The sequence below is a fragment of the Rhinolophus sinicus genome, chromosome 17, assembly GCF_057876585.1.
Source record: "Rhinolophus sinicus isolate RSI-liver-muscle chromosome 17, RSI-T2T, whole genome shotgun sequence".
In the NCBI taxonomy this organism is placed as follows: Eukaryota; Metazoa; Chordata; class Mammalia; order Chiroptera; family Rhinolophidae; genus Rhinolophus; species Rhinolophus sinicus.
In genome coordinates this window covers 165,962,566-165,974,642 of record NC_142517.1, presented here as the reverse complement: position 1 = coordinate 165,974,642, position 12,077 = coordinate 165,962,566, and the positions used below count along the sequence as shown (strand labels likewise).

General features: G+C 37.8%; 1 protein-coding gene across 24 annotated transcripts in view; it reads right to left on the bottom strand.

The window, feature by feature from the left end:
- Nucleotides 1-2,782: 2,782 nt before the first annotated feature.
- The window catches only part of OSBPL6 (oxysterol binding protein like 6), a 184,050-nt gene continuing 174,755 nt past the window's right edge, over nucleotides 2,783-12,077 (bottom strand). For all 24 annotated transcript variants that reach the window (XM_019739302.3, XM_019739300.3, XM_019739303.3 and 21 more), the window contains 6 exons: nucleotides 10,630-10,708; nucleotides 8,953-9,097; nucleotides 6,843-6,987; nucleotides 5,426-5,552; nucleotides 3,957-4,079; nucleotides 2,783-2,954 (listed from right to left, as the gene is read on the bottom strand). In XM_019739302.3, coding sequence (XP_019594861.1) covers nucleotides 2,846-2,954; nucleotides 3,957-4,079; nucleotides 5,426-5,552; nucleotides 6,843-6,987; nucleotides 8,953-9,097; nucleotides 10,630-10,708 — 728 coding nt within the window. In that variant the 3' untranslated portion in view covers nucleotides 2,783-2,845. The remainder of the gene's footprint in view (nucleotides 2,955-3,956; nucleotides 4,080-5,425; nucleotides 5,553-6,842; nucleotides 6,988-8,952; nucleotides 9,098-10,629; nucleotides 10,709-12,077) is intronic.

Genomic DNA, 12,077 nt, shown 5'->3' with positions numbered 1-12,077 from the left:
ACTGATCACTTGAATTGGAAGTCTAATTAGGATGTCTGCATCTCAAAAGACATTCTGAATCTGGGATTATTATAAAATGTGGTGATTTTAATTAATTTGACATTCTTCTCATTCTCATCTTAGAATCATAATCAGAGTTTCAGGTTAGCTCTGACCAACACACACTAACCTGATTTGTAGCTTGAACTTATCATCTAGTTACGGTCCTCTCTACTAGTTATTTTTTTTCTCAATTACAACTGCAACAGTAGTTGCTTCCCTGATGGGTCCTGAGTCCTCTTCCAGCTGCCTGACTGATATCACGTCTGTTGGTAACTGATGTCCCCCCTTCCTACTTCTCTACGTAGAGTACCTTTACTTTGCATAATTCTTTTCTTATGTTTAGGTGAAACATTTTTGAGACTGTTCAGGGAAGGGCTAGGAAGTACAAACCAGAACCACTTTAGGTGATATTTAAAGATTTGCCAATTGTAGGAGAATAGACTTCTATGAGGAAGTCAATAATATTTTAAATTCTAATTAAAACCATAGGCATGTATCTCAGGATGCAGATAAAAAAGGATGTCAAGATGAATGAGCAGAAAAAGAATGGATAACAAGGGAAAATTTTTACTACTGAGGGACACGCCACGTATAGATTTAAAATTGGAATTAAAGGCATTGGGAAACCTAGGCAGGGTGTTGCTTCAATGGAACACTTAGATCTGGTGATGGGTTAAGGAGTTCACTTGAGAATGAAATTTCATTCTACACCAGTGCACACTGTACACATAACATAGGGACTCAGCTAAAAGGAGGGATAAGTTTTGGAATAACTAAAATATTGCTCCACCTAGTGGAAACTTCAGAGTTTTCCCTTATGCTCTCAGCAGTTTTAATTTGATAGTGGGTTAGCCATTCATTATTAGGAATGCTTTGCTGAGGAGAAATAACACTAAAACCAATACCTCATAACAAAATGTAAAATGTCAGTCAGTAACCCTGTTATCAGAGTTGAAAATACCACTTAAAGTCTGATGGTAAAAATCTAGAATCAAAAACTTAATTAAGAATAAAATATATGTACTTCTATAATTCTTTAGGAAAATCTCTAGAGAGATATTTTTTTAACATACAGACATTTATATCGCCATCTATGTGCAGCAACTGAGGAATAGTGATGCAAGTTTCCTACCAACACCTCCGTGTATTGGAGGCAAAAACAAATTCTGAAATATGTAAAACACGTTTGTACCTACCCCCACCTTTTGTTGAAATGGATAAATTCCTTAGCTTAAGTTTTATATCTCTGCCAATAGCAAAGTAAATGCTTAATATGCGATTATGTATTATACAGAATCACGTGACGAAAATATAAAATATGATTTTGCATAGAAATCATTTAAACAATGCAAATAAACTACTAGCATTCTTGCTTCTCTTCCCAGTGGGATTCCATTCATGCCAATGGGTTGGCATTGGATAGAAATGTGGGTTACACAAGATTGCAGTCGGGATGCAAAAGACAGCTTGGGGAATGTAATCAATAATGTTGTAAAGATTTTGTAGGGTATCCGATGGACACTTGTCTTATTCTACACCACTTCAGGGATGGTGTAGAAGCCTGACCACAGCACTGTATACCTGAAGCTGAAACTGAATAATAATGAATGTCAACTACAATTTAATATATATATATAGTCACAGGATGTGGAGTACAGCATAGGGAATAGAGTCAGTGGAACTGTAACAGCTATATACAATGTCAGAGGGATAGTAGATTGGGGGGGGTTATCACTTTGTGATGGATGTAAATGTCTAACTATTACATTGTTTTATACATCTGAAACTAATAATAAAAAAAAGAAAAAAAGAAATGCGGGTTACGTTGTGCTTTAGTCAAAAGTAGTTATGTTTATAGTACTCCTAAGCCCACCCAGAAATCTTGTATATTTTTGTTATTTCCTACCAAGGTTTTAACACTGATGCCAAGTGTTCAAATCAAATACAGATGTTACCAAATAATAGGGCACACTGTGAGGTTAGTGGAAGAGGGATGTTTTATTGTCAGGATGATGCAGGACAGGAACTTGACTAGAGAAATCTACCTAGCACGCTGTTTCCTTCTTGCCCTTCAGATATACAATACAGTAACCAGTATATCAAAGTAAAGCAAGTGTGATTTACTTTTTGAATCCATTTGTTAGACTTGTAATTGTTCTGATCTCAGAAAGTGAACCATGCCATGATTCAAAAATCTGTCCTCCACATAAACCTATGAGCACACGTTAAAAAAATGATTTATTTTACATCTTTGCATTTCTTAAGGCATGAACAATGGCGTACGGATGGAACAGGTTCTGAGAAGCAAGTCTTTACTGACAAGGCCAGCACGAGTACACCACATCAAACAGACACACTTGAAGTCTGAGCAGACCAACTGCTGTGGCCCAGAAGCTCCTACGATGAAGGGATGGTGCTTCCAGAAAAAGGACCAAACACGTGACTTAGGTCATGTTTCTTTAAACTCTCTGGATCAGCTTTAAGCACCGGTTACAGTTTGTTTTTCTTTACAAACTCATCAGACTTTGGATTTTATATTCTGCTCCTTTAATTCTGCTTTTCAAGGAGGGTGTGGATTTTTTTTTTTTTTAAGGAATATGGTTGCAGCAAAACAGAAAGGATCCAAAAGTGGTTAGGGGCCTTGTCTAATGCACTTCTGAAAGTCCATTATAAAGATGAATAGAAAAGCAAATGGTCGGTGTTCAGTCGACCCAGAAACCACGCAGAGCTCTAAGAAACATAATTGTGCATAGTTATTTATTCATCCAGAGCGTGATATGCTGTCTAGCTCTACATTCCCGGGTTACCAGAGAACAGGGCTGTCTACTTTGCTAAACCCAGGGTCCTTGCGCAGCTCCCAGTAGGTGTCGTTAGAAACCCAGGCTTCTCTTTGATTGGCATCAATCACTTTTCTGTGAAAATATAAAAATCAACATTAGGTACCAGTCACATCAAAGTGACCTGATCATTGAACTCGCTTTTGTAGATAAGACATGTACAAATACGCAGTACTTTGTAAGCCAGTTAGTGTCCTATCTGCTTATTGGCGACTAGTTGTGACCAGAAATGAACTCATTTTTGTTGTTAAACATTTGAAATGGAAGTGGGTAGGGTCATGGGGAGAGAGGCTGAGGGCAGGAATACATCATCTCCAGGCGGGGCTAGAAAGTGAAGGGCCCCAACAAAGAGTGTACAAATACTGTAACTAAGAGCTTCAGGCCTCAGACCCGCAAGAAGAGCCTCTGCTTCACTTGTGGGGAAAATATGTAAGTTCAGGAGCTCCAGGAGCTTCTGCAGGACCCACGTCCACAGAGTGCACTTTCGACGTCTAAAGGGCAAGGCTGCATTCCTCCCCAGGGCAAGATACCAGGTCATTTTTAGCTGATCTGTCCTCGCTCTGGAAGGCAACAGATGCATCTGGAAACTGAAGTTTAAGTGTGTGATGTACACATAATCTTGCAAATAATCCTGTAATAATCACCCACGATCACACCACAGAAGGACCAAATCCGAATGGACACTAGCTCTGTATGCCCGGAATAAAATTAAATACGAATGAAGCCAGGAAGACGTTGTAGGAAGTGGGGTCCCATCCTGTCTCTGAGTGAGGGAGTGGGAACAAGTTCCCACCATTCCAAAGGGTGGAGCTGAAGGACAAAGAGTGTTCTGGGCAAGACCCTCACTCCTTTCTGCTGTCCAGGAAGAGAAAAGAGCTGTCAAGGAAAATTCATTTTCATGGTTACAAACTTTTCACGAGCACAACATCTGATTTAACATTTTCATGGCCAAAACCAGTTACCAAAATCAGTTTACTATTTCCACCTTTACGTCCCCTGGACACAAAATTTTCCCCCATTTTCTTTTCACCTGGAGTTTCTCATTGCCTGTGACAACCAGGGAACGAACTGACTTACTTAAAAAATTTTGGTATGTGTTCAAGGTTGTTTTCTTCCATATACCGTCTTCGAGATCTCTGGAGTTCCTCTACTCTTTGTTTCTCTGTGGCTGCAGCTTCTACATTTCCTTCTTCCAAGAATCTAAATAGAAAGCCGTTAATCTTTTAGTACATCATCCTCTTTACTGATAAAAAAAAAAATCTCATTTGCATAAAATTACATTCTGGTTGCTGTGAACACAACAGTGAACAGTAACACTCTAATTGATGTCCTCCCCCCTGCTCCAAGCCACACTGTCTCTGCCTGCCACAAATTAACATACTTTCTGCGCATGTGAACTGAATGACTGTGTACAGCAGTATATTGGTAGGAGTGAAAGGTGAGTGAGTGGTTTGGCCTTGAAGACCCTTCTGTGCTGTCTGGGGTTCTACAACTTGAGAGTTTCAGGATGACTGAAGAGCATGAAGTCCCCATTTGGGTCCTTTTTCCATATTATCAAAAAGTACTTGCTAAAGGCCACAGAATAGAGGACAGTAACTGGCTGTTCTCCATCTATTAATACTTTTGGAACTGAGAGGGAAGGAGTTCTCCTGTTCTATTGGAGAGAGTAAATGGATGAAAAAGAAAAGGTAACAGTTGGGGAAAATTGTAAAAAGCCATAGAAAAGAAATGAATAGTAAATGAAATTCAGAAAGAGAATATCAAAATAGAATTGAGAAAGAAAAAGCAGACCCAATGGTGATTTACAAATATTAAAATTTCAAAATGAGAGCAAAGAACAGGGACACAATGTGATACAAACTGTGCAGGAAGTTTGTTGATAAGTTTGAATGTTAAACAGTGAGAATGCATGTCTGGGGGAGGGATATCAGAATTGAACAGGAGAACATTCTATAAAGGGAACATTTTGGCAGAAGACAGAGAAAGCTACAAATACACTGGAAACAGAAAATGATCTTGGATGGAATTTGTATGGCATATAAAGTTTTTGGAAAAAGTAAAATTAATTCTGTAGGAATGGATAACACGAGTACAGAATTACAGAGGAATAAAAATAAGAATCACAAGGAACTAGAGGTACTGCACGAGTGCATCTTACACCCTGTGGGATCCAAACCACGCTGGGGAAACTCCAGACTTTGACTCAAAGCATTTCTAGGTGCCCCTGTAATTTATTCTCTTATTCTTCAGTTTAAAAGATACTCCACGCTACAGAATAACAGAAGTAAAAAAGTATAAACACGGGGTGACGAATGATTCCATATTCAATGGAAAGAGAATTCATGAATTTGCAGACCTTTGGCAAATTTAGGGATGAGGGGAGAAACTTTTTGCTATAAAACATCTGAGTTAATTTCTGTGGGGAAGTGTTTATTGAACTAATCTTCTGTTATGATTGTCCCATGGTGGTGAAAATAAGTCTTGATGACGTGCGTAGTGACAGGCAATGATCTAGAGTCCATTTTAAATACCACTGTCATGCTCACCTCTGATCTGGCCGGAATCGGGCGTCTGTCGGTGGGAGAAGATCTTTTAGTACAGGATCTAACTCATTGAGCTCAATAGCAAATCTCGTGAAGCCATAGTAGAGCTCATAGTTCGTTGGCATGGAACCTGGAATGAGGCCAATGAACCATTGTGAGAGGCAAAAAGGTTTAAGGAACTTGTAGGAGGTGACTTAACTCAGGAGTTTAACTAATATCCAGACTATTAGCAAATTTGTAGTCATAAACATAAGGTGATGATTTTTTTCAAGTGAACTAAATCCGTTATATTTTGTTAGATGGGAAACTTTATTTTTCATCTCATTATTGAAGAAAACATAACTGATAGATTCCTATATTTAATAAAATCCAGGCTTTAAAGTAAAACTTTACACATATAGTAGTCTTCACTGGCTAAACTATGCCATCATTTTTCTCCCAAATACTCAGTTGGGTAATTAAATGCTAGAGTGATCAGCTATTAACATTAAAATTTCACCAGAAACACAATTTACTTGTTCTTAAAAAAGAAAAAGATTTGGGGAACGTACAGAGGGATAGTGGATGGGGGGAGGGGGGTTCACACAGTGTGAGGGATATAAATGATAAACGTCTAAGTTTTGCTTTGTCTTGTGCACCTGAAACTAATAAAAAAAAAAAAAGAAAAAGATGCAGATCTAAATTAATACTTATTGGCACTTTTAAACTAAAGTCAAAGGCAGAGTCTATGTATGCTTTGCTCATTGATGTATTCCTAGCTGCTAGAGCAACTGCATAGTCAGTACCCAATAAACAACTGCTGAATGAATGAACTAACCATTCTATTAGCAGGACATTTAAATATGCACTGAGAAAGCAACAACTAATTTTAAAGTTATGGCTTAATTGACAAAAGTACAATGAAAATAAATGTCATGTGAAGACCCATTCCATTTATACTTGATATTTAATTATATGCTAGTGTATTAACAAAGCTTTCTTGATGAGTTTTATTAAATGTAAACATATTGCAGCTTTTTGCTGCTCACTGAATGTGTGGATGACAGATGTTTGCAGGCTTTCTTTTATTTTATTAAAACAGAATAAGTAACAGGAGTAAGGATTTGAGTTTGCGTATTTCAATTATCTAAACTCTTTAAAAATTTACCTACCTAGCTTTCAAAATGCAAGCATTACATTTACAGTGATTTTACATGAAGCCCAATCTGTGACCACCTGTCAAATTTTATAAATCCTTATTATCAAATACTGGGACTTACATAATTTATATGTGAAGAATAATTACAGTTGCCTTAGCGTGTAGATTTTTCATCTCATTATTGAAGAAAACATAAGAGGAACTGCATGAGATGATGTGACATTCCCTTCCTTCTGTCACTTATGGTGTCCTCCTGAGGCAGGACATTCAGGCGGGTCTCACCTGGTCTCCAGACGCACTTTGCCGAAGGGGCCACTCCGCAGTAGAGCCCCTCATGCCACTTCCCAAACAGCCGGTGCACCACCTTCCCCTCCTGGTCCATCACAACCCCCTGGACTTCATTCACGTTAGAATTCCAATAATTCACCTAGAAAAAGCAAACCCCAATTAAAACAGCCAATCTCTTTAATAACGCCAATCTCTATAATTTCCACATGGAAAATTTTTCTTAACCTCAAGGTTCCTCCTTCACACCATTTCCAGAAATCGATCTCAAAATGAGTCCTATGGAAAGGTGGCTTTTTAGGGGTTAGCTGGCTTCCCTTTTAAGAAGGGGATGAGTTCTACTCCATGCCATAGCATGGTAGTATGACGCAGAAAAGGCTGTTTCTATCGCAACTGAATATTAATTTATAGGTTAGTAACTTCTTCCTTAGGCCCTCCTGTCTTGAATTTCTCTTTTGCTCATGGATTTCAATGATTTTCAATTGGCAGTGCTGTAGAAATAGTTTGTAAAAAATTTTTCATAGGATCTGTAAATGACTAAATTGTATCATGAGGACCCTGCTCCCTGCTCTGGTCCTCTTCCAGCCATGCTCCTCCCCAAGGGGTAAGAAGTCTGTGGGAATACACCCACCGGGATCCCAGGGCCCCTGTTCTAGATCAGGCCTCAGTATGCGGGACCCTAGAATTCCTGGTCCACATGGCTCTAAGCCTACTGCATAGCCTGCACAGGCCTCTTCTTTGGCTTCATCCACCCAAGGGCAGACCACCCACCAGTGTGTGAACGTTTAGGCCTGAGGAGTGGCCAAGTGTGGCAGTTTGAGGCGGTGGGGACAGAGCTTGGATGTGTGGGCTGGATTGCCTACATATGTGTGTGAGGCTGCTTGCAAAGCAGTACAGAGCTGGAGGTGGGAAGACTGTGGGGAAGGCTGTGGGTCAGGACTGGCTCTCCTCTACTGCCAGGTTTCCAGCTCAAGTCCTGCAGTGTCTGACCTAGCCTTGCAGGCTTTGTTATGAAAGGTGTATCTGTCAAGGTGAAAACATAGAATACATTTTATTTGACAGTTTGTAGGCTTACTTTACATATTTCCAATATTTACACATATGGTATAGGGACTTCCATTTGTACCCTTGCCCTGAGCTCTGCATATATTAGGGGCAGGCCTAAATCAAAGGTTCTCACACCCTACAAAACTAAATGTACACATTTACCGTCACCACCCAGTCAGAGTAAATAAGGATCCTAGTTCTTCAGTTCTGAGTCACCTACTGAGTTTATAAGAAAAAAGGAAAAAAAGAAAAACAACTCCAGTGAAAATAAAGCTGTTCAATTAAAACAAACATAATCTTACAATATGACTTAAAAGGATCTAACTAAGAGAAAATTTTAAGTTTTGAGAGTCTCCAATATACTACCTGTTTCTGCCACATTAGAATGAGATCAGGAGTAGAAGAGGTAAAGAGGGTGGATGGAGTTTCTGTACCATGGCGGACTCTGCAGCACTCCTAAATAAACATGGCAGTCATCCTGTGTGTTCCACTTCAGAGCAGAGAGACTAGGGAAAATGGTGCTCTGGAGGCACTTCTATCCCAGACACCTTTTCTTGTTAATAAAGGTAATGCTTTTTATTGAACTTATTTGGATTGTAATGATGGCAGATTTGGATAAGCATATAGTGACTGGAACTATCATCTATAACCATTCTTAGAAAAAGACAACTGCATTTTAATTAGTTCCCTAAAACAGATCACTTGAACATGTTGTAATCAAGCAAAAAAGAAATAGGAATAGAATAGAAACCAGAAGACAGGCTGTAGGCCAGAAGTGTTTTGTGGGAATTTCACTTAATGACTGGTCGCTTAAAAATAAAATTCTTTAAAAAGATTTTTTTTCTGTTGTAAGATGGTGCCTTTTTTGACCTCCACATGTTCAGAAGTCTGTGTACCTTGAATAACACCACCAGTTGGTTCTGCTTTCTTATTTCAAATGTCCTTAGGGATCAATGATACAGGATAGATTCACTTGACGCTTTTTAAGGTAATTGTTTTATTTCTTCCTTAGGAAGCACATTGTGCTATTTTTTCTTTACTATTGTAAGATACTATTTACCTTGACAAATGTGAGTTTGCAAATGCAAACACTGCTTTTGGTATTTCTAATGGTTACTTCTCCATAATGCTCTATCCATCTCCTCCCACTGAGAATGTTGTGTATGCATGTGGTGACTTTATTCCACACATAGCAATCTCCATACCTGTGTAGAATACAACATTGATTAAAAACAATGAAGATCACATACATATATATACATTACTATTTCTACTAATGAGAATATTCTTTGGCCAAAGCTTCCTTTTCTCTCATTTCTCCCAAACTTTCTTTGTTGAAAGTTTCTATATGGTCAAGGACACTTATGACATGATTCATTCATTCAAGGAACAAGTCAGACCTTTTTTATGGGCTAGGTGCCAAAGTTACCAAGTTAAATAGGACCTGTTTCTTGCTCTCCTGGAGCCAACAGTATAGTAGGGGTAGATGAACAAAGTCAACAAATACTTATAATAATATAATAAGTAAGCATCATGAGAACACAGATGGGGGAGTCCTTAGTCCTTACATCTGCTAGAATGTGGGGTGAGTATCAAGGAAGACTTGCTAGAGGAGGCTGGGGAAAAGTACCAGAGGCCAGAAGAGCATAACATATCTGGGGACCTGTGAGTGGTGTGTTACAGGAGAGTGGGTGTGGCAGGAGGCAAGGTGGAAAGGGGTGATGGGCAGAGCAGGGAAGGCCTTTAAGACACACTGATGAGTCTGGATTTACCCTGCATGCAATGGGCCATCCTGGATGGTTTCGAGAGAAGAGAGAGGCAGATAGGCTATGCATTTAAGAAAGATTACTCTCAGGATATTGTTTCATACTTTGCCTTAAGACCAAAAATACGAATAATTCTTTGGGAAAAGACCGACAAGCATAACCAAGAGGGCACATATCTAATGCAAATAAATTCTAGGGAGTAAAGTTATAGAATTTCTGCCAATGAGCGAAATAGCATAGCTTCGAATCACATTTGCATGTTACGTATGTTTTCAAATAAAATGTTACTTCAAAATAAAACACTTCTAAGTTTCTAAAAAAATTATGCATTGGCATGACGCAGGTACAATATACATCTGGGAAAACTCTTTCTTCCTCATGAGTTTGCAAATATGGAAAGTTTACTTTGTAGTAAATATCCAATCCATCAGCAAATTCTGTCATTGAAATAGACAAAAACCAAACCAAACCAATCAAATGAAGACAAAAACAAAGCCAACCAAGCCTTTGGCCTCAATGAAAACTTCAATTAATTTTAAAAGATTTATCAGCTATATCCTTTAGAAAACAACCATAAAAGGATATTCCATCACTCTTACTTAATAAAATAACTTAGAAATTAAAAATAGTCCCAGGATTTAAGATGAACTCCAAAGTGGAATTATAACTTATATAGAAAAGAAATGGCTGAAAAAGAGAATCTTTCATATAAAATGCAAACTAATACAGTGACTGAGACAGGTAGCCACTTGGTGTTCATTGATGAATGAAGGATGTGAAGAAATAAATAGGAAGCTTTGATACATATGCTAAAGTTCTCATTTGCTTTTGTGGGAGAACATTCTCAAAACTTTGGTGAAGTTAACCGATGCTTTGGCCATATAGACAAATGGACCCTTGGTAACTTCGAGAGTTTCAAACACCCACTTCTGATTTAGAAAAGCAGACAATAGATGATGAGAGCAACCTACTTTGGAAGCATGACGTTCAGTGTTCCAACAGGCAGGATTTCCATCGACTTCCCCCAGAACTTATTTTTCCATCTGATGTCTAAATGACATAGGCAGAGGACAAGAAATAAATACTCCATAGCTAATGATTTATCCTATAAAAACTAACTTTTGTATTACATTGTACATTTTACAAAGAATTCTTGTAATCACAAGTGATTCTATATTGTTGATTTAACATGACAAGGCCTGAGGATGGCCCAAGGTGAAAAGATTAATTCTGAACTTCCCCAAAATCTATTAAACTGTGTTTCTCCATAATACATACTCTGTATTTGCTGTCAACTAATAAAACTTGGAAAAGCCTGGAATAATACCGTGTTTCCCCAAAAATAAGACCTAGCCGGACAATAAGCTCTAATGCATTTTTGGAGCAAAAATTAATGTAAGACCCGGTCTTAATTTACTATAAGACCATGTCTTATATAAGACCGGGTCTTGTATAGTATAGTATAGTATAGTATAGTATAGTATAGTATAGTATAGTATAGTATAGTATAGTATAGTATTAGTATAGTACAGTACAGTACAGTACAGTACAGTACAATACAATACAATACAATACAATACAATATAAGACTGGGTCTTAAATTAATGTTTGATCCAAAAGATGCATTAGAGCTGATTGTCTGGCTAGGTCTTATTTTCGGGGAAACACGGTATGTGTGTGCATGTGTGCGTATTCACATACACATATACTCTACTATGCTTTAATTGTAGATAAATGTTGTTATAAATTTTAACTAAATAGTGGAAGTTATTTATAGATGTATATATATATAGGGGGTGCCAAAAAATGTGTACATATGACTTGTATTCATCTTTTGTTATCGGTATATATTATTACAATTTTAATATAGTTTTTTCCTTTCTTAAAATGTGTATAACTTTTTTTTGGCACCCTCCGTATATATAAAATGAGGTATATAGCAAAAATAATTGCAGTACGACAATACCATTGGTTTACATACACATTTATTTGAAAAGTTATATGATTTGGGAGAACAATGAAAAAATAAAATCTCTAAATACAGATAGGTAGGGTTTATGAGAAAGCGGTATTAACTTAATGAACATGTTCCTACTCTGGGTGAGGTATGGCCCGGGGCCCAGCACTTTATCTCACATGACAGTTTTATGTTTTACTTGTGGAAACTCAGGTTTACCTGTGCCTTTGTAATAACCACTTGGTCCCGCTCTGATGAGCTAAGGGAACTTAGTGCTGTTTCCATAAAATTTCTGACTCTTTGTTATGATGTCGAAATGATTTATTTTCTTATTTTGCAATGAAGTACAATTACAGAGTGCCATCAGTCTGTGTGTTCTCAGGTTGAAGAAGTGCACATAAGAATCATTCTGTGAGCAAATAAAGCACCCTTCCAAACTCGAAGGAACTATTTATACTTAAT